The sequence below is a fragment of the Acartia tonsa genome, chromosome 14 (genome assembly GCF_053477335.1).
Source record: "Acartia tonsa isolate MP-2025a chromosome 14, ASM5347733v1, whole genome shotgun sequence".
NCBI classification, from domain to species: Eukaryota; Metazoa; Arthropoda; class Copepoda; order Calanoida; family Acartiidae; genus Acartia; species Acartia tonsa.
Window position 1 is genome coordinate 394,959 of NC_137273.1, and position 23,514 is coordinate 418,472.

A 23,514-nucleotide genomic window follows, 5' to 3' on the forward strand; every position below is an offset into this window, starting at 1 on the left:
CTCTATAATACACGGTTTGTCTGTCCGTCCGTCTGCCAGTAACGCTATGGATAATAAGTGATTTTCTCGGTTGCTATTTAAGAAATATTAGTGATTTTTTGTGACAAAAATATCAATTAACCATCCCATAAGACTTAAATCTGATGATAAAATAGTCCATACAGGATTTATGTGAAGTTTATCTAAACGATTTAGTAGATGTTGAGATCTTAGGTGTCAGACTAAAATATCTTATTTCTTTATATAATACTAGCGGTTGCGCTCCTAGCCTCTAGGGGCTTTGCTTTAAGAGGTTTGATGGTAATATCCTCTTAGAAATATTTTTTTTCAATTTGATCAACCTTATTTTTCGTAGGTATTTTAGATTCAAAAAGAAAAAGAAAATTTTTTTGGTGGGGAGGGATATTAATCCATTTTTGGGGATGTTGGGGGTTTCCAACCCCCCAAAGAAAATAGCTTAAAACCATCACAGGACCAGTAGGTATATTCCCTGAAGAGTAGAGCCCAATCGGTGCAGTGGTTACTGAGATCTTAAGCTTCAGACGGACAGATAGACATCGTTCTACTTTGTATTACAGACTAGCGGTTGCGCTCCTAGCATCTAATATTCGATGGAAGGGCAGAAAAATAGCCCAAAATTAAGACTAAAATTAAATAGCCAAAAACCTCTCAGAACCTATAAATAGCTATAACTATAAAGAACCATATCAGTTTAGCGATTAGCAAGATCCTTCAGACAGACAAACAGAAAGACATCCTGTTACTTTACTAGATAGATTCATAGAGGGATTGTTTTTTTATAGAAGTGAAAGAAGATTCATCAAACCAAGTTTTAGAAGATTCAGATCAAGAATTACCGGACGTCTAATGTGCAGGTGTTGTTATGCACGGATTGGAACATTCGGTTCGGAAATAGGAGGATATTAAATGTCGTCTTCAATTTGGGCTTGTCGTCTTCTATTTGTGTTTTTTGACTGTTTGTTTGTGATTGTGTGCATGTGTGCATTCCTTCTATTAAAGTAACAGGATGTATGTCTATGAATCTAAACTAAGAACGTCTAAACTGCGGGTTTGCCTATTCATTAAAGTAATAGGATGTATGTCTATGTTTGTTTCTGTCTGTCTGTAGCTCAATAATTCAGACCAAGAACTGTTAAACGTCATAACTGCGGGTTTGCCTTTCATAAAAGTTACAGGATGTCTTTCTGTGTATGTCTGTCTGTTTTTAGCTTAAGAATTCAAATCAAGAACATCTAAACTCCCTGGTGTTTCTTTCATAAAAGTAACATTATGTATGTGTGTCTGACTGTCTGTATCATTAGATCTTGCTAACTGCTGGACCCATATGGTTCTCTTTTACAGTAAAACTTTTTATAGGTCCAGTGAAGGCTCATTACTATTTTCGCCTCGAAAAAAATACCCCTGAAAATTAACAGGAAGGGAGGAGATGTTAGAAAATATTTTCACCTAAAGTCTTATAATCACTTTCTCTCATTCATTGGCCCAAATACAAAAGTACGATTAATATTTAAATTTTAGGTTGAAACCAGACAATTAAAGCGGGGAGATCTTTACTGAAGAATTTTGAGTATTTTCTAACTTTTCTGCTTGTCAATTCTATCACAGAGGAAAGATTTCATCTTTAAGAAATTAAAATTAGTTTGATCAAAAATATTTGGGGGATAGTCCCTTTTGTGGCAACGCCTCTTCAGGGGCATCTGCCTTGCAGAGTTAGGCAATTGGCCCCGCAGGGGCTAGAAATAGGGGAAAAGCTACTGTAAAAATACGACGAAATGCCCCTTAAAAGGCGTTGCCACCAAAGGAACTATACCCCATATTTTTTTTCTTTTTAAAATTTTATATTAATGGAAAGTGTAGAGTCGACTTTAAGATCTCGGAAACGTGTCAACTATATTAATTTGTTCATTTCAAGGAGGAAGCTTTATATATATGTTAATGTGTATTTTTCTTATAAATCATTCCTTACTTTTAAAGCCCCTAAAGGCTATAGACGAATATTGTTTACAGTTCTTATCCCATTATATATAGTGTAGTAAGCTTCTTTTGTCCATAAAAAAGGATCTCGCTAACCGCTGAACCGATATGGTTCTCCTTTACAGCGAAGCTCCTCACAAGTCCTGGGATGGTTTTAGGCTATATTTCTGATTTTTCCTACCATTAAAATCAAGCTCCTGTGTGCTATGGGCGCAACGTATAGTATAATTTTATTCAAATAAGATTAATATTCTCAAAACTAATAAGATGCAAATGTCGTCTTTTTTAAGTCCAGTCTTTAAATTTATTTCGTTATGAATTACTTTTTTATTTTTAAAAAACATTCTTCTTTAAAAATGCTTTTTTTATTTAATAACTAGCGGCTAAGCCTTTAGCTAAATAGGAGGGAGGTAGTTAAATAGGCTAAAACCTTCCCAAAAACATGAATTCTTAAAATAAAATAGCCTAAATAAATCCCGGGTCCTATTTAAATCATTTATGAAATGAGTAACTTAATTGGTTCGGTAGTTAGAGAGTTCTTAACGGATAAACAAAGAAAACATTACCACTTTATGTAATGGGAACAGTTTCTTACCCCCTAGCCTAGGGGAAGGCAAGGGAGGTTAGAAAAATAGCCTAAAACCATCTAAAGATATTTTTAAAGCTTCCCAGAAAAGTCCAATCTATTCGGACCGGCAGTTTTCGCGATCTTTAGCTTCAGACAAAAATAAATCGTAATACTATTTAATCCAATTGTATTATATAGTAAGTATTTTTTGTCTGTAGCGAAGGATCTCACTAACCGCTGAACCGATATAGTCCTCCTTTACATTAAAGCTGTATGGTATTAGGCTATATTATTTTTATATTAAGTCTGTTTACGGTTCAAGGCTATTTTTCTGCTTGGGACGCAACCGTTAGTAATTGTATATAACACAAGAAAAAAAGAAAAATATATAAATATTTTTAAAGATGGAGTCTTTTAATTTTAGGTTTGGTTTGGCCGGTTTTACTCTATTCTACTCTCTTTGTCAATTTAAAGGAAAATTCGAGGGGGTGGGGGAGGGGCAATAAGGGGGGTTATTTTGTTGATTCAAGAGGGGATGGTTTAAAGTTTATACTTTATAATAGGGGGATTTTGTTAATAGTAGTAGTATGGGGGATTTTTGTTTCAATATTAAATATTTTTATTTTATTTATATGTATAATCGATTTATTTTGTTAAAGTAAAAATGTTAAAAATGAATTATATTTTAAGATTTATTTGAAAATATTGTTTAAATTAACAGGGAGGGAGGGGACATTGGACTGTAAATTACACTGGTTCCCAATGTTTTATAAACGTTATTTATTAATATTTGTAAGCTAAAGAGCTTTGGGCACCCATATTAATTCTCCAATTTTTAAAATAATTTTAATCTACAGATGGGGTAATTTTGTTTACCATCATTGGAGAGATATCAAATAAGTTTATAGTTCATTGTCTTATCCCTTAAGATCCCTGAAAATTATACACTAAATAATTTTTCTATGTATATACATTCATAACTATAATGTAAAAAAATGATTAGGTAATTTTCTTTGTATAGTCAAAAAAATGCTGTTTATTTTAAATATGTATATTGTGAATTGATATTTAAATAGTTATTAATCGTATAAGTATAGTATTATAGACAGCTTTCCGCGGATATTAAAATGAAAAATTATAAGATTAAAACCAGTTTTGTTAGCTCTTGCGCCTTCCAGGACTTATGTGATCAAACTTAAGCATTAATTACAAGATAATTTTTGTGAACAATTTGATTATTTTTCGAGTACAGACTCTTATTTAATAATTCAAATCAATTGTATTGAAGAACTTTAGGAAAAAAATGAAAGGGGTAGTTGCACGAAGTGCATTTAAACTTGAATTTAGTGAACTGCATATTTTTTTATCTGTTCAACCCAGTCAAACATGCGTCATCTCTCCTAAAAAATTAAATGACAATTTCAAATTCATAGAAATGATAGTAATCTTTTTTTCATTGAAAATGAAAAATAAATGACCAGCATTTTTTTTTCATTTTTGTAATTTTCCCCCAAATGCCAGAAAGATGAAAAGAATGTTTTTTTCATTGAAAATGAAAAGTGAATGACCAGCATTAATTTTTCATTTTTGTAATTTTCCGAAAAATTACCCGGCATTAAATTTTCATGTTTGACTTTTTCCAAATTATGCCAAGAATCTTCATATCATTAAGAGATGAAAAATAAATGCTGGTCATTTAATTTTCATTTTTTTCATGAAAAAAACATTCCTGTCATCTTTTTTTCATCTAAATGACTTTCATTTAATTTTCAGGGCATTCTTTTTTTCTATATTACATGGTTAAAAAAAATCCCGCTAGAGGTCTCAAATTTTAATTTTAAAAGTGGGAAAAGTTAAGTAAAAATAAATTTAATTAAAATTGAGTAATTATTATTTTATCAGAAAATATAACGGAAATATTTTTGAACATGAAAGGAATTTTTAACATTCATTTAAAATAAAGAAATCTTATTTGAATTACAATTTCAATTACTCATATAAACGACTAAATTCAGTGTAAACTACAACACATTATTTATTTTAGTAATATCTTTGGCCATCATACTTAAGTAGGTACATGTGGCAAGTCCTTGGATGCTGCTTTAGATTATATATTATTTCTGTAAAAAGATGACCTGGCATGTAAATTTCATTTCTCTACAAACATGACTGTCATTTAAAAGTCAGGTCTTCACAAAAATGATTGTCATTTAAAATTCATTTCTATAATCATCAAAATCGGTGCCATTTTAGAAGGGAGTTGATTCTGAAATATCCCTGATTTTCATTTTTCTGGCATGATGATTTTAAATGAATAGATGTAAGCGAAAAAGATGAAAATTAAATGAATTTTAATGAAAATGTTAGCTGGGAATAGTTTAAGCTACATCTATTATAGGACATATATATACCTATTTAAAAGAATTTTAATTTTCTGATAACTGGATAATCATATTTTTTTGGGGTATATGCAACATAAATGGCTGTCCTTGTTACCACAAAAATAGCATTACTACGGTTTTGTTAGGTGCTTGATAAGTTGATTGATTGCTATTTATTGTAATACAAAATTATATATGTTCTAACATATCTAACACTAGCGGTTACGCCCCCTAGAGGCCTCTAGTGGCACTTTGAATTTTTTTTTATTTAAAATATCTAATTACAGAAATAATTGGTTTATGTTTCGTTCTCTTTTTCGGGAGGGGTAATTTTTTTCTAGGGGCGATTTCTCCTGAGAGGGTGGTGGTACCCTCCCCCAAAATAGTTATAAACCTTCCCGGGACTTATGAGAAGCTACCCTGTTAAGGAGAACCCGATCGGTTCAGGGGTAAGCGAGATCCTTCGGTACAAACACACAGACAAACACACAGACATCCTGTTACTTTAGTATAAGGATATATCTAACATATATTCTAACATATCTAACTTTTGTTTGAAATCCGTTTTCTTAAATGCACTCTATACAACTATCCCTTAGTTAAAACTTTGCATACCAAGTAGCTAAAGTAATGAAATACCTAGGTACCTAAAAAAGGTTGCCGGTAAAATCCGTAAAAATGTATGTTTTAAGGCTTAAAAATAGTAGTAGAACGATAATATTCACTAAATATGTGTATTTCCTATTGAAAAAAACTATAGACAATAATTTTTTTTAAGTTAACATAAATTTTTATCGTTCTACTACTGTTTTTAACTTGAAACACACAACCTATACGGATTTTACCCGCAACCTACTTTTAATAATTCAATTGAAATGTATTGTAGAACTTAGCAAGTAATGAAACTGGTTATAAACTTTGCATTCCAAGTAGCTAAAGTAATGAAACACCTAGGTACCTTAAGAAGGGAAAAGAAGGTTGCGGGTAAAATTCGTAAAAGTGTGTGTTTTAAGGCTTAAAAATAGTATTAGAACGATAATATTCACTAAATACGTGTATTTCTTATTGAAAACAACTATTGACAATAACTTTTTTTTAAAGTTAACTTAAATTTTTATCGTTCTACTATTGTATTTAACTTGAAAAACACAACCTTTACGGATTTTACCTGCAACCTACTTTTAATAATTCAATTGAAATGTATTATAGAACTTAGCAAGTAATGAAACTGGTTGCTACTTTGCATTCCAATTGCAGCTAAAGTAATGAAATACCTAGGTACCTAAAAAAGGGAAAAGAAGGTTGCGGGTAAAATCCGTAAAAATGTGTGTTTTACTTTTAAGGCTTAAAAATAGTATTAGAACGTCGTTCTAAGAACGATAATATTCACTAAGTATGTGTATTTCTTATTGAAAAGAACTATTGACAATAGATTTTTTTTTTTTTATTAACTTAAATTTTTATCGTTCTACTACCTACTGTTTTTAACTTTTACGGATTTTACCCGCAACCTACTTTTCCCCTTGTTATGGAACTACCCCTTTCAATTTTAGATACCTACATAGGTACCTATTAATTTTGTAAAATCTAAGAATTCCTTTTGAGAATAATATACATAATAGTTATTTATCGCATGGTATTATAATCATTTTTCCGCGGATATTAAAATGATAAATTGTAAGATCCAAACCAGTTTTGTTAGCCATGAGGAGCCGTAGGCCCTAGTAAAAAAAACTGGTATTAATTTTATGATTTTAATTTTAATATTGTCTGTAATACGATGCTATACATGATTTTTCAGTATGGCTGAGAAACGGTTCTAATCCAGCGGATATTAATCGGTTTCTAAGCCATACTGAAAAATGTATTACCTACCTAAGAATTTTGAATCTGTTTACAATACATGCAAATTAAATTAAATGTTCTGTAAATCAAAAATAATTTTGATAGGTATTTATTATTTTTTTCAGATAAGCGTATGTTACAATAAACAATGGTTTAGAAAAGTGATTTAATTGATTTTTCTAGTTTTTTAGTTAAGACTTAATTGTGAAATTTTGAATAGATAATTTTTCTGTGAAAATGAGTGATCAAGGTATGTACATTTAGAAGAGTTTTGGCTATAGTCCTTTTCGTGATTTTCATAGAAGCTTTTCTCCTAATTCTAGCGCTTGTGGGGGGCTTTAACCCTGCGGGGCAATCATCTAACCCAATATAACCTATTTATAGAAATACGACGAATCGCCCGTCAAAGGGGCTTTGCCACGTACGAATGGGACGATTCCCAGATTTTTTTTACAATCTTATTTTAAGTACCTAGGTACCTAGCTTATTAAGTTTTTATTTGTTTGTATTAAATACCCCTAAATTCCTGCTAATTGGATAATATCTAGGGTGGGTATATTACAACACGAAACACCTCGCTACCGTCATTGTAATCAACATATTAGACATACTGAAATGATAATATAAATCATATACTAAAATCAAACTAAAACCTCAGCATACTTACTCTGCAAATACGAAAGAAATGAAACATACAAAGAATAATGATCATGGTTTTATTGTGCATGACAGGTTATAGGATCATTAAATAAACATCAATATAAATTCATAATAATTAATACACATGATAAAACATAAGCTGGATGTTGCAGTGATGACACACTTATAATGCAGGGCTGGCACGAACCTGTAAACATGAAATGTTTAATAGTTTGAGGGGCTTTACATTGCCAATGTTTCTGTGTCAATATCTTTTTACAGGGGAAAATATCAGGGAGGGGACAATGGGCTGTTTATTTTTTTTGAACTGTTATTTAAGATACATAGACTGCTTGAATTGTGTGAAGATTCTTATTACGTCCGTATGTCTACCTGTTATGCTAACTAATTCCTTCCATTCTGCTTGGCTGTACTTATTTTCTCGGAGAGCCTCTCTAGATTGTACTGTAGATTACACTGGTACCGCGCATGATTGTCTTAAAAACAGTGGGTACTTTTATTGAATTTTGATTGGTTGGTCCTAAATTTGTAGTGTCCAAACTTTTCAACCAATAATTTTAATCTAGACGAGGAGAGTGTTGGTAGTGATGTGGAGGATCAGGAAGAAAGTTATTCTGAGAATGAAGATGATGGTTATGATGACTATTATTCATTCAATAATGAAGAAGAGAATAGATTATTGTCACAGGTAATAACTGTGTGTGTGTTGGTGTGTGTGTGTGAGAGAAAGAAAAAGTATTTATTAGTGTTGTATCTATATATAGTTGGAATTAGTATAATAAAAAACTGTGTCCAAGTATTCATCCTTGCGGCACTCCAAAGTTGAGAATGAAAATGATGGTTGTGATGACTATTATTCATTCAACAACGAATAACACGGGTAATAACATGGAGTGTAATAAACAGTATTTAGTAAATAGTTAGTATTGATATAAAAAAAACTGCGGGTCCAAGTATGATAATTACGTTTTCTTATTCATTGGCCTTTGAGGACTTTTAATGAATTTTGATTGGTTGGTTTATTAAGTTGAGTGTCCTAAAGTTTCAACCACTTTTTGTAATCTTTTTGTTTCATCATCTTTGAGAATGTACATCAAATCATCTTCCAATGTCTTATCCCTTAAGATCCCTGAATTTAAAATCTTTTATTTTTAGTTTAACAATAACGAGGATCCTGAATACTTCTCGTACGAATGTTTGAGCGTGGATTCTGTTGAGAAAATATTCAATGAGAGCATCGAAACTGTTAAAGTCAAGCTTGGTCTTTCCCACGGTAACCATTGTTTCCCGCGCTTGATTTTTATTCTCATGCAAAATATTTATTTGACAAGGATGACAACATTCATAAAAGCGAAGCACTGAAACGGTAGGACAAACGGACATTGACATTTATATAGTGTCAGAACTGAATAATCAGAATATAAATGTTTAAGAGTCGAAGCAAAATTGTAAGTAAATTTGTTGAAAAACTGCTTTATACAGGATAATGTTTATAGACATACTTACATATTTGGGACTTAATTATAGAGTTGCTTCGCTTATAACATTGTACTTTGTTGTCCTAGAAAATAAGAAATCAGTAGCTATTCCAAAAATCAGATCAATAAACTGTCGTACGGACATTCTGTTAAAGATTATATAGTTGCAGGGGCGTCCAAGCTTTTTTTTGGGGGGGGGGTAAAAATTTTTTAAGGGGGGGGGGGGTAATTCGTTTTGGGGGGGGGGTAAAATTTTTTTTACCCCCCCAAAAGTTTTACCCCGGGGGTAAAATTTGCTTGGGGGGGGGGGGGTAATTACCCCCCCTGAAATCTGTTGGCAGTGGTAAATTTAGTTTACCCCCCCCCAAAATTTACCCCCCGGGTAAAATTTTTTTGGGGGGGGGGGTAATTTAAATTTTATTAAATATATAGTATTAAAAGAAAAAATTTTTTTTATTAGAGATTTTTTATTTTGGGGGGGTATTTACCCCCCCAAAATTAAATACCCCCTCCTAAATGGTTGGGGGTGCCTACGGCATCCCCAGGGTAGGGGTAAATTTTAAATGGGGGGGGTAAAATGAAAAAAAAAATTGGGGTGCCTACGGCACCCCCACAATCGTTTGGGGGGGGGGGGGTAATCGCCCCATTACCCCCCCCCCTTGGACGTCTATGTATAGTTGCTATGCTTTATAAATCGTATCTATCAACGATTCAACATGTCATGTTTTAAGTCTATAGGACACTTAAGTGCACTTCTAACATGACTAAATGAACGAAAAGAGCTTACCGTTAGTCGTGAAGGCGTATTGAACGAACGTACCTACCCCAATTATATCAAGGATAACAAATAATAAATGTCATGCTTATATTTTCAGCTCGTTCCAAGCAGCTGTTGCACGCGCACAAATGGAACATACCTGACATTTTTGACAAATACTTGCCGCCCCCCGACTCGTCATCGCACCAGTCTATGGCGGCCGCCTCGCTGCCGGCCACGGGCGCCACGACCGGCGGTACCGGAACTGTGATCTTAAACTGCGAGGTGTGCGCCTGTGATCTTCCTGATATGGACTTCACCTCACCAAAGGTAATTTAGAGAAGGGGTAATTTTGATAATCATCATTAGGGGTGTTATGAATTTATCTCTATTGTCTTATCCCTGATCGGTGAATTGGACTTCATATGAACTTCACCTCACCAAAGGTTTGTTTTAGTATCTAGGGAGCCAGGTATATCACAAATTCATGATTTTTTAATAGCTTATCTTATTTATCATTTTTTGATATTTTATATTGAATAAAAGTAAGTACCTACCTAGTAGGTAAAATGTAAATGTTTCGCATCAATAATTTCTTTGTAAATGTTTCGCATCAATAATTCCTTTGGAAAAGAGTGCTAGAGGCCAGACAAAATTTTAACTATTATAACTATTTTGGGGGAGAGTACCACCATCCTCCAAAGAGAAATCGCCCCTAGAAAAAAATTTCTCCCCCCCCCCCCCCAAAGAAATTTTTTTTCTTTTTAAATAATTGGGTTATCGAATTCAACTACCCCCTCCTCAAGTTACCCAATAGACCTCTAGAATCGTAGAAGCTAGTAATATATTATTTTAGGGCTGTGGACACAAATTCCTTGCTAATTGTTGGCAAATAATGGCAGGTGTCCCATATAATAAAATTATTTTCAGGGCTGTGGACACAAATTCTGTGTTAATTGTTGGCAAATAAAGAGAGGTGTCCTATATAATAAAATTATTTTCAGGGCTGTGGACACAAATTCTGTGCAAATTGTTGGCAAATAAAGACAGGTGTCCTATATAATAATATTAATTATTTTCAGGGCTGTGGACACAAATTCTGTGCTAATTGTTGGCAAATGCATTTTGAAATTCAAATTAATCAGGTACGTAGAAAATATTATGAAGGGGAGGGAGGGCACATTGGACTGTAAATTATACTGGTACCCAAACTTTTACATGAAAAAAGGCACCCTTATTTGTTGCTTAAGAAGCTTATGGAATTTCGATGATTCAAACTAGTTCGCAGAGTCACTTTTCATCTAATTATCGGACATATACAGAAGGGGTAATTTGGTTCATCATCAAAGGGGATATTTATCAATTTATCGTCTATTGTTTTGTCCACTAAGATCTCTAGGTACGTGCAACTTTTCAAAAAGTTTTAAAATTTAAGATTTAATATGTTGTTTTTGTGTACCTAAAGATCTCGCTAACCGCCAAACCGATTAGACTCTCATTTTCAATAGAGTTAATAAATGTGAAAATATTTCTTGGGGCAAATCTTTCAGAGGTTAGGGGAAAAGCTACTAGTCCTTTAAATATATTTTTTTTAATCTAGTATGGCTTCAAAACCAATGAATATCCGCTTAGTTAGAACTGGTTCTTAGCCATACTGAAAACTCATGTATAACATGGCATTCAACAGACAATTTTCCATGGATATTAAAATAAAAATCATTGAACTAACTAACACAAGTTTTTTAAAACTGGTTTTGATCTGGTTTTTCATTTTTATATCTGTGGAAAGCTGTCTATAATACGATGCGATAACTAACTACCTAATATGTTTTTTTTTCAGGGCGTATCAACCACTATGAGTTGTATGACGCAAGGCTGTGATAATGTTATAGACGAGGATATGGTAAGTTTTATGTCTGTCTGTTTATTTGTCTTTCTGTCTGTCTGTCTGTCTATATGACGCAATGCTGTGATAATGTTATAGACGAGGATATGGTAAGTTTGTCTGTCTGTTTGTCTTTCCGTCTGTCTGTCTGTCTGTCTGTCTGTCTGTCTGTCTGTCCGTCCGTCTGTCTTTCTGTCTGTATGTATGTCTGTCTGTATGACGCAAGGCTGTGATAATGTTATAGACGAGGATATGGTAAGTTATACAGTAGCTACGCTCATATCTTGTATGTCTGTTATTTGATGTTTTTCTATCAAAGTAGTAGGATGTTTGTGTGTCTTGGCCAAAATTCATTAAATTTTCAAATTTTTTGCTGATAATATATTAAAATAAGTAATTTCAGACTTTCTAACTGTACCTAAGGACAAAAAGCTTTTTTCGGAACTGATAAATATCCGGTGGATTAAAACCTTAGATATTACAGACAATTTTCCACAAATAATAAAATAAAAATAAAAAAATTATCATTAGTTTTGTTAGCACAGGCCTAAGGCCCCTCGGTATAACAAAACTGGTTTTAAACTTATATTTTTTTCAATTAATATCCGCGGAAAGCTGTCTATAATACGATATGATACCTAAATAACTAGGTACCTATTAAATTAAGTTTTTAATATACATTTTTATTTTAGGTTTTAAGCATTATACGAAAATCAGACCTCGTTACAAAATATAAACATCTGTCCTTCTTAGAGTATGTCAGGTGAGGGTTTATTTTGGGTATTATCATTGTGGATGTACGTCAATTTATCGGCCATTGTCTTATCCTTAAAGATCCCTGATATGGTCCAAATATTATTTATTTAAGGTGTATTAAATGGAGGTTGGGCTGTTTATTACACTAGTCCCCAAAGTTTTATAATAACATATTCTTATTCGTTGGCTCAATAACTTTTGAAGCTTTTATTGTATTTTTATTGGTTGGTTCATTAAGTTAAGTGTCCAAACGTTTTAACCACTAATTTTAATCTACAAAATTAGTAATTTTGTGTTTTATCAATGGGGATGCACATCAATGTATCGGCCATTGTCTTATCCCTTTAGATCTAAATAACTCCTTACCTAGGTAGTTAATACAATGAGTATAAAAATATTAAAACAATATAAATAGGTACCTACGAAACATTTTTATGCGATTTTATTACTAAATATTAAGGGCTAGCAACAGAAAGGAATTATTTATTTATTTATTATCATTGGGGATGTATATCAATTTATCGTCCATTGTCTTATCCTTTAAGATCCCTAAAAATATTAGAGTAAAACAATAGAGAGGAAGGGAGTTAAAGAGGTCCCTGTGCCGACTTTCAATTGGGTCTTTGAAAATTAACCAATAGCGTTGGGAATATTAACACAGCCCAGAAGCTACAAAAGAGCAGAAAGCAATTTGCTGGCAGACAAAAAAGGTCCCCAACAGGGAGAACCAGGAAATTGACTGGTTATACATCTATATTTATTCTACAAATATTGAAATTACAATTCTTTTTTTCAGATGTCACCCGAACCTACGGTTTTGTCCCGGCCCGAACTGCCCCATCGTAATAAAGGAATGAATATATAATTACGTGGATGTTGCACCAGATTTTTATTTACTCAAGTAAAGCAGAGTACGCTAATTTTCATCAAGTAAAGCAGAGTATGCCAAAATTTTATCAAGTAAGGCAAAGTATGCCAATATTTCATCAAGTAAAGCAGAGTATGCCAATATTTTATCAAGTAAGGCAAAGTATGCCAATATTTTACCAAACAAAGCAGCATGACAAAAAAAATAAAAAAGAAGACGAATTAAACATTTTTTTTCGATTTATTTACCTACAGAGAATCAAATGTATTATAGGAAGGTAAAGTAGATGTTGAGCTTTCTCCTTCCCCAAAGTGCCCCATGAGGCATCGATGGGTATAGCCGCTAGTATACCTATATACATAAATTATTTTAAAATATATCCACGTAATTTATATATCCATTATTAAAGGCTGCGGACTGTGTGTCTAAAAGCGCTATCTGTGTTATGTGTAAGTCAAGGTAGGTTGTATTATTACAGGAATCATCTTTCAAAGTTTTAAATCGATAGAATAAAAAAAGCTCACTTTGACATACGGACGTACAGACCCTAATTATGAAAAAGATTCGCTTTTAAGAAGAATTTTTACTATTGTAGTTGTACCGACCAATAAAAGGACTGACCGAAGATGAGCCAACTAATGAGCCACGTAAAACAAAGTGTTTAAGAAACACATTTAGGGACATTATCCAGGGGTGTATATTTTGCAAAATTGACCCTAACATATTGGGGGGGGGGGGGGGGGGGTAAATGAAATTTATATGATTGGATGTGAAAAAATATAAAAAAATTTTCATTATCTCCCCTGACTAAACTAAAAGAAATATGTTGGAGGGGTATAATGCGGAAACTGTACCACGCGCCTACCGACTGTGAAACCATAATGAAATGGTTTATTGGGGGGGGGGGGGGTATTTTTATTTTTTTTTGAGGGTTGGAGGTAATAGCTTAACCATAGGTCTAGTAGGTAAAATCCCTGAAGAGTAAAGCCCTGTCGGTTCAGCGGTTACCGAGATCTTAAGCTTCATACGGAAAGACAAGATATCATACTACTTTGTATTTGGTATATTATAGATTATTCCATCTAATTAATATTTCTAATAATTTTTTTCTAGATTTTATTTTGAAAAGGAAAATTCAAGAAAAGTCCCTAAAGTTTTTAGGCCAACGAATAAGAATAAACGTTATCATAAAACTTTGAATTAACAACCCAATGTCCCCTCCCTCCATGATAATCTTATATTTCTTTAAGGTTTTGTTTCAAATGCGGGAACTCGTACCACGCGCCTACCGACTGTGAAACCATAAAGAAATGGTTGACCAAGTGTGCGGACGACAGCGAGACGGCTAACTACATATCAGCAAACACAAAGGTACCCAAAGTTTTATCCTAGCGTTATCCAACTACATATCTGCAAACACATAGGTACCCAAAGTTATATCCTAGCGTTATCCAACTACATATCAGCAAACACAAAGGTACCCAAAGTTTTATCCTAGCGTATTCCAACTACATATCAGCAAACACAAAGGTACCCAAAGTTTTATACGAGTGTTTTCCAACTACATATCAGCAAACATAAAGGTACACAGTTATGAAATCTCGACCACAAAGATTTTTTTATCCAATCTTGACAAGTGAGGTATTTTTGGAAAGAGGAATATACATAGAAAACGCCTATGTAAATTAGAAAATCCGCAGAAATCATATTTGCAAGTTATTTGCAAAAATCTGCAATGTTAATTTGCAAAATTAATTTCATGCCTGAAATGACAGATTTAGAAAAAAATCTTTTATGAAATGTGTTTATCTATAAGTTTAGAACATAATTAAGGCAAAAAAAAATTTTTTAGTGTTACTTTTTTCACCTTATATATGAAAAAAGCAGTTTCTAACATTTTATGATAAAAAATGGTATAGGAACAAAAAATATGTTTTTTCTTGATGTAAACACAATAATTGGCATAAAATCTATCATCTAAAATGTAAAAATCAGATATAGACTCCTTTTTAGAGTCAAAATAGTGCAAAAAGTGACCAAGACATTTTTGCAAAGTATCAAAATCTAAAGAAAATAGTTCTTTTTGCTTTTGATATGCATATCAGATAAATGTATATAAAATTAGTGATCAAAAACTATAAAACATGTTATAAGTTTTTTCAACACTGTCATTGATTAAATTGCACTTTTAGGTTTAAGAATTACTGAAGTAGTGCATAAAAACTTTTTTATGAAGTAATTAAACAAAATAAATACCAAAAAAAAAACAACTACAAAATGGTCTACTGCATTATAAAAAATGCCTAATTGTTGATTTGAATTTATTTTGTTTATTAACTTATAAAAAAGAGTTTTTATGTGCAACTTTGGTAATGAGTAAACCTAAAAGTGCATTTTAATCAATGATAGGGTTGAAATAAGTTATAACTTGTTTTATAGTTTTTGATCACTAATTTTATATACATTTATCTGATATGTATATTAAAATCAAAAAGAACTATTTTCTTTAGATTTCCACACTTTGCAAAAATGTCTTGGTTACTTTTTGCACTATATTTGCTCTAAAAAGGAGTCTATAGCTGATTTTTACATTTAGGATGATAGATTTTATGCCAATTATTGTGTTTACATCAAGAAAAAACATATTTTTTGTTCCTGTACATTTTTTATCATAAATTGTGAGAAACTGCTTTTTTCATATATAAGGTGAAAAAAGTAACACTAAAGAATTTTTTTTTGCCTTAAGTATGTTCTAAGCTTATAGATAAACACATTTCATAAAAAGATTTTTTTCTAAATCTGTCATTAAAGGCATGAAATTAATTTTGCAAATTAACATTGCAGATTTTTGCAAATAACTTGCAAATATGATTTCTGCGGATTTTCTAATTTACATAGGCGTTTTTCTTCAGAGCCACAATTGTTAAAGCAGCCAAAAACTCCATCCCACAAGGCAGAATACCTAAAATCTACAATGCCATACCTACTGAAGCTGCTGTAATGATTGATGAGCGAGATAAATTAAGAGCAGAAGACATTGACAATAACACTAATAACAATGGAGAGAGAATTCAAGAGCTTAATCATGACATCAACAAAAAGATTAAGCAACATAAACTTGAAAAATGGAAACAACATCTCGAACACTGCAAAAATGGATCTAAGAAATTGTGGAAAACAATCAAAAATCTCAATAATCCCCAGAAACAGCCATCTAATCAAGGAATCCGCTTTAATGGTAAAACATACAATGATCCTAAGGTTATTGCAAACAAATTAAACCAACAATATACTCCTGGAAATACCACAAAACCCAGACAAGAAACACGCACAACAGCTAGGAATCTCAAAAAGAAAACATCTGATCCAGAGATAATATTTACACCTGCTGAAACACGTGAAGCCATCAGAAAATCCAAAAATTCAAAAGCACTAGGACCTGATGGAATATCGCCAGTAATGTTGAAACACCTAGGCCCCAATGGTATTGAATTTCTCACTAATATTTACAATTACAGCGTAAATAAGGCTGAAATACCATCAATCTGGAAAACGGGCAGAATTATACCTTTGCTCAAACCTGGAAAGCCACCAGAGGAAGGTACTAGTCTTAGGCCAGTCTCATTACTGTGTCCACCAGCAAAGACTCTTGAAGCCCTACTTCTTCCTTATGTCAGCGAATCAATTCCACTTGAAGATCATCAACATGGATTTAGGAAGGGTAGGTCAACCACAACAGCTCTTCATTCCATCTCTGAGCACATTACCAGTGGTCTCAACAAGAAAAAACCTGTCAGCCGAACAGTGTCCGTTGCAATAGACCTGTCGAAAGCTTTTGACACTGTTGACCATGGCCAGCTGTTAAAAGACATCTACGAACTTCAGCTAAATGGCCATATTAAAAGGTTTTTGAATGCATATCTTAATGGTAGGCAAACTTATGTTGAGTTTCGAGGATCCAAGTCTAAATACCGCCAGATGAATCAAGGAGTGCCACAAGGAGGGGTACTTTCACCAGTTCTCTTTAATCTCTATATGTCTAAGATGCCACTGCCACCACCAAACTTAAAACTGGTATCGTATGCAGATGATTCTAACATCCTGGGATCTGGAACTAAAATTGACCCAATATGTGATGAGATTAATGTATATCTGAACGTTCTAGATGAATGGTTTAAGAGCAGGAATCTATTTATTTCACCAGCAAAATCCACAGCTACTTTGTTCACAACAGCTACAAAGGAGGTCAACTATGAACTTCCAATAGAAATTGGAGGAGAACCAGTACCAACAGTGAAAAAACCCAAATTTCTTGGTATTACATTTGACAACTTGTTCACGTTTCGTCAACACACATCTGATTTACGAAATAAACTTAATACCAAGAATAATGTCTTGAAAGCTCTTACTGGTACAGATTGGGGAAAAGACAAAGAGACGATTCTGTCCACTTACAAGGCTATTGGACGGTCATTAATCAACTATGGCTGCCCAATTTGGACTCCAGCTATATGCAACAGTGCTTGGGATCAACTCCAAGTTGCTCAAAACACTTCTCTAAGAACAGCCCTTGGTTGTCATCTTATGACTAAAGAAGATCATTTGCATGAAGAGTCTAAAATTATGCCTGTACGTGACCACTGTGAGATGCTTGCCAAGCAATATCTACTGGCAACACAAGTCAACAACCATCCTACTCCAGTTAACTTGTCATCTCCACCACCCCCTAGGACCATGAAGAGGACTTTAAAGGCCAAATTTGGCAAGGAGGTAAAGAATCTTACCAGAGGGCATACTATAGACTCTGAGAGGTACAAATTAAACCTGAAAAAAATCCACACTTCCTCAGTTAAAAACACCATCAAAAACAGAAAGGCTAATCAGGTCCTGAAAACAAAACCTCCAGAAGTTAATGAATCTGAAAAATCCTTGCCCAGACAAACAAGATCTACACTGTCACAACTAAGGTCGAGCTATAGCTGTAAATTAAACAGCTACCTCTCCAGAATAGATCCGAACATTGACGACAAATGCCCAGACTGTGGGGGATCTCCACACGACACTAAGCATTTGTTCTCATGTCCAGCGAGACCAACAAGACTGACAGTCAAGTCACTATGGAACAGGCCGGTTGAAGCAGCCAGATTCTTAGATTTGTCTGAGAATCTGCCAGCAGATGATAATGGATAGTTGAAACGGGCTACTACTACTACTACTACATGTATATTCCTCTTTCCAAAAATACCTCACTTGTCAAGATTGGATAAAAAAATCTTTTTGGTTGAGATTCCATAACTGTGGGTACCCAAAGTTTTATCATAGCTACGTTTTCTTTATTTGTTGGCTTAACAACTTTGGGGACTTTAATTGAATTTTGAATGGTTGGATTATAAATAAAGCTCCTATAATTAACATAGCGAAGGGCATATAAAATAGCCTTAAACCGTCCGTAGACATATTTTTAAAAATAACATAGCCTCAAACCATCCCGAGAGCCATGTGAATATTTCCTACAATAGATTACTCGAAATAACATTATACATAAAAATCTTGCTACTTTATATAATAGGACTAGCGGCTTCGCCCCTAGCCTCTAGGGGCTTTGCCCCAATAGGTGATCAAAAAAAAATTAAGGTGAAAATCGTAAAAGGACCAGGGAAATCTTCAGCAAAAAAAAGGACCAAGGAAATCTTCTGCAAAAAAGGGAGGGAGATTTTTTTTTGAAAATAGCCTAAAACCACCACAGGTCCAGTAGGTATACCTTTTAGAGTAGAATCCAATCGGTTCAGTGGTTACCGAGATCTTAAGCTTCAGCCTGACGGACAGACATCATTCTACTTTGTATTATAGATTACATACAAGAACTGTCTAAATTGACAATTTATCCTGTTATTGTAGGACTGTCCAAAGTGTAATATTTGCATCGAGAAGAACGGAGGTTGTAATCATATGCAGTGTTATAACTGCAAGCATGAATTTTGTTGGATGTGCCTCGGAGACTGGCGGTCACATGGATCTGAATACTACGAATGCTCCAGGTAATATTTTATTTACTGTCATCTGAAAAAAATCATTGAGGGTAATGGACAATGGTATGCTCAGGAATGAAAAAATTTATGTAGGCTTGCTTCGCTTCCCTCTGGTCATCTAAATTATAAAGATTATTAATGTACATAAAGTACACCCATGGTACCCAGAGTTTTATAATCACGTTTTCTTATTCGTTAGCTTAAAACTGTATTTTGATATTTTTGATAGTTGGTTTCAAACAATTGTTAAAAAAACTGTTCAACCATTATTTTAATCTACAGAATAGGTAATGGGTATGCACTTGCACATAGGTTACGTACTGGTACACCAATTTATCGACCATTGTCTTATCCCTTCAGATCCCTGTGTACACTACTGCAGTAACTTTATTAGCTAAAACAAAAAAGGGGTAATTTTGTTTTATCATCATTGGGGATATAAATACTGGTACACAAATTAATCCTCCATTGTCTTATCCCTTAAGATCCCTGACCTGTGTATTGTATACCACTGTGCAGTAACTTTATTAGCTAAAACAAAACAGGGGTAATTTTGTTTTATCATCATTGGGGCTATACACTGGTACACCAATTAATCCTCCATTGTCTTATCCCTTAAGATCCCTGACCTGTGTATTGTATACCACTGTGCAGTAACTTTATTAGCTAAAACAAAAAGGGGGTTTATTTTGTTTTATCATTATTGGGGATGTACTGGTACACCAATTAATCCTCCATTGTCTTATCCCTTAAGATCCCTGATGGCCTGTGTATTGTATACCACTGTGCAGTAACTTCATTAGCTAAAACCAAAGGGGGTAATTTTGTTTATCATCATTGGGGATATATACTGGTACACCAATTAATCCTCCATTGTCTTATCCCTTAAGATCCCTGACCTGTGTATTGTATACCACTGTGCAGTAACTTTATTAGCTAAAAACCAAAAGGGGTAATTTTGTTTATTATCACTGGGAATATACTGGTACACCAATTAATCCTCCAATGTCTTATCCCTTAAGATCCCTGAATGTGTTGTATACCACTGCAGTAACTTCATTAGTTAAAATAAATAGGGGTAAATTTGTTTATCATCATTGGGGCTATACACTGGTACACCAATTAATCCTCCATTGTCTTATCCCTTAAGATCCCTGACCTGTGTATTGTATACCACTGTGCAGTAACTTTATTAGCTAAAACAAAAAAGGGGTAATTTTGTTTATCATTATTGGGGATATACACTGGTACACCAATTAATCCTCCATTGTCTTATCCCTTAAGATCCCTGACCTGTGTATTGTATGCCACTGCAGTAACTTCATTAGCTAAAATAAGAAGGGGTAATTTTGTTTTATCATCATTGGGGCTATACACTGGTACACCAATTTATCCTCCATTGTCTTACCCCTTAAGATCCCTGACCTGTGTATTGTATACCACCACTGCAGTAACTTTATTAGCTAAAACAAAACAGGGGTAATTTTGTTTATCATCATTGGGGATATACACTTGTACACCAATTAATCCTCCATTGTCTTATCCCTTAAGATCCCTGAGCGTGTATAATACTGCAGTAACTTTATTAGCTAAAACAAACAGGGGTAATTTTGTTTTATCATCATTGGGGCTATACACTGGTACACCAATTAATCCTCCATTGTCTTATCCCTTAAGATCCCTGACCTGTGTATTGTATACCACTGTGCAGTAACTTTATTAGCTAAAACAAGAAGGGGTAATTTTGTTTATCATTATTGGGGATATACACTGGTACACCAATTAATCCTCCATTGTCTTATCCCTTAAGATCCCTGACCTGTGTATTGTATACCATTGCAGTAACTTCATTGGCTAAAACAAACAGGGGTAATTTTGTTTATCATCATTGGGGCTATACACTGGTACACCAATTAATCCTCCATTGTCTTATCCCTCAAGATCCCTGACCTGTGTATTGTATACCACTGTGCCGTAACTTTATTAGCTAAAACAAAAGGGGGTTAATTTTGTTTACCATCATTGGGGCTATATACTTTTACACCAATTAATCATCCATTGTCTTATCCCTTAAGATCCCTGACCTGTGTATTGTATACCACTGTGCAGTAACTTTATTAGCTAAAACAAAAACAGGGGTATTTTTGTTTTATCATCATTGGGGATATACACTGGTACACAAATTAATCCTCCATTGTCTTATCCCTTAAGATCCCTAAATGTGTAGATATACTGCAGTAAGTTCATTAGCTAAAACAAAGAGGGGTTAATTTTGTTTATCAACATTGGGGCTATACACTGGTTCACCAATTAATCCTCCATTGTCTTATCCCTTAAGATCCCTGTATACCACTGCAGTAACTTCATTAGCTAAAACAAAAAACTTTGAAGTCAACACAAAATATTTTTAAAATTTTTCAATGCTACTCTATAATTTGATTTAAACGTTCGTGGACATTTTCGGAGTAGGTAGGTATGCAGTGATCTAAAGGGATAAGACAATGGAGGATAAATTGGTGTACCAGTATTTATATCCCCAATGATGATAAACAAAATTACCCCTTTTTGTTTTAGCTAATTAATAAATTGATTGTTGTATATCCCCAATGGTGATGCAAACAATTACCCCTTCTGTAGATTACAATTAGTGGTTGAAACGTTTTGAAACACTCAACTTAATGAACCAACCAATCAAACCTTTGAATCGCCATTTCAAAAAGTATGTTTTTAAGACAAAGTGTAGATTTACTGTATTGTAGTTTACTATTATTTTTAACTTAAAATGTTTTTATCTTGTATTTTAAACTTTTCTTACCTACCTATGAATAAATATGACATTGTTGATGGTATTAGCAAGAATTTCTCTATTTTCTGAGTTTCTGCTAATTAGAGTACATTTTGTCAGGGAGGGAGGGGACATTGGGCTGTTTATTACATTAGTTCCCAAGGTTTTATAATAACGTTTTCTTATTCGTTGCCTTAGCAACTTTGGGGTCTTTTCTTGAATTTTGATTTATTAAGTTGATTGTCCAAACGTTTTAACCAATAATTGTAATCTACAGATTATGTAATTTTGCGTATCAACATTTGGGATGTACATCAATTTATCGGCCATTGTCTTATCCCTTTAGATCCCTGAGTTTTTTTTCTGTGTTTTTGCTAATTAGAGTACACAATGTACGTAAACATAGATAGACTTAATAAATTAAATCATATTTGATCATATGATGGTTTGTTAGATTCTATACAGTCTTTTGTTCTATTTTTTTTTCATTAACGAAGTACTTTTTTTAAGTATTTCAAATTAGTGGTTCCTGCCCCTTGCATCTTGGGGCTATGTATTCGGAGAAGTCATAAAAACAGCCTAAAACTATCCCTAGGTTTTAATTGATTAATGAAACAAGTTTTATCGCCCTCAGGGAGATCAAGAAAATAGCAAAAAACGTTCCTAAGATATTTCTATAGCTTCCCTGAAAAGAACATCCAATGCGGACCAGCATTTATCGAGGTCTTGAGCTTCAGACATAATCAAAACCTTACTACTTTATATTATAATAAGATAGATTTAAATTATCCCAGGATCAATATAAAGCTTCACTAGGATGCTGAACTTATTCAGTTCAGTTGTTAGCGAGATCTTAAAGGACAAACAAAAATTTCCCTTGTTCACATGATAGGATAGATTTTTTGGAGAGAAAAAAAGATTTTCTTTGCATATAATATCTCTCTAAGTACTTGTTGATAGGTACATATTCAAGGACACCTAAGCTTTTTTAGGGGTGTAAAATTAGAGATTTCAAAGGTTTTTTTTGGGGGGGGGGGGGGGTGGTCAATCTAATACAATTTTGAGGGGTTTAAAATTAGGGTTTCAAAGTAAACACCCCCCCTCCAGACGTTTATGTACATAATATAAATGATAATTTTGGAAACTTGTAAGATATATAGAAAAAAGAGAAAAAAAGGGTTGTTAAACTTTAGGAAAAACATACCTTTGACCTCTAGCGGACGGGATGCTCCATTAGATCTTAACTGGTACAAAGTTAAGCCTGGATTGGGCCAAGAAATTCCCCATACTCTAGCTGTAAAATGTTCTGTAAAATCAAAGAAAATAAAAAAAAATCCGATTTGCAGCAATTCATGTATATCATCGTATTACAGACATTTTTTACGAATATTAAAATAAAATCTAAATCAAAATTCTTGGAAGTTTGCAGGGAGGGAAATTGGGCTGTTTATTAACTAGTTCCCAAAGTTTTATAATAACGTTTTCTGATTCGTTGTCTTAATAACTT

General features: G+C 33.5%; 2 protein-coding genes across 4 annotated transcripts in view; both read left to right on the forward strand.

The window, feature by feature from the left end:
* Positions 1-3,032, forward strand: part of LOC145305332 (uncharacterized) — a 29,874-nt gene extending 26,842 nt beyond the window's left edge. For all 3 annotated transcript variants that reach the window (XM_080146946.1, XM_080146949.1, XM_080146947.1), the window contains 3 exons: positions 802-875; positions 1,540-1,626; positions 2,986-3,032. In XM_080146946.1, the coding sequence (XP_080003072.1) occupies positions 802-868 (67 nt within the window). In that variant the 3' untranslated portion in view covers positions 869-875; positions 1,540-1,626; positions 2,986-3,032. The remainder of the gene's footprint in view (positions 1-801; positions 876-1,539; positions 1,627-2,985) is intronic.
* Positions 3,033-6,912: 3,880 nt separating this feature from the next.
* Positions 6,913-23,514, forward strand: part of LOC145306565 (putative E3 ubiquitin-protein ligase ariadne-2) — a 35,166-nt gene continuing 18,564 nt past the window's right edge. The window contains exons 1-11 of the mRNA XM_080148753.1: positions 6,913-7,039; positions 8,016-8,137; positions 8,605-8,722; positions 9,803-10,014; positions 10,767-10,829; positions 11,525-11,587; positions 12,262-12,332; positions 13,122-13,171; positions 13,598-13,652; positions 14,444-14,564; positions 19,092-19,231. Of these exons, the coding sequence (XP_080004879.1) occupies positions 7,027-7,039; positions 8,016-8,137; positions 8,605-8,722; positions 9,803-10,014; positions 10,767-10,829; positions 11,525-11,587; positions 12,262-12,332; positions 13,122-13,171; positions 13,598-13,652; positions 14,444-14,564; positions 19,092-19,231 (1,028 nt within the window). The 5' untranslated portion in view covers positions 6,913-7,026. The remainder of the gene's footprint in view (positions 7,040-8,015; positions 8,138-8,604; positions 8,723-9,802; positions 10,015-10,766; positions 10,830-11,524; positions 11,588-12,261; positions 12,333-13,121; positions 13,172-13,597; positions 13,653-14,443; positions 14,565-19,091; positions 19,232-23,514) is intronic.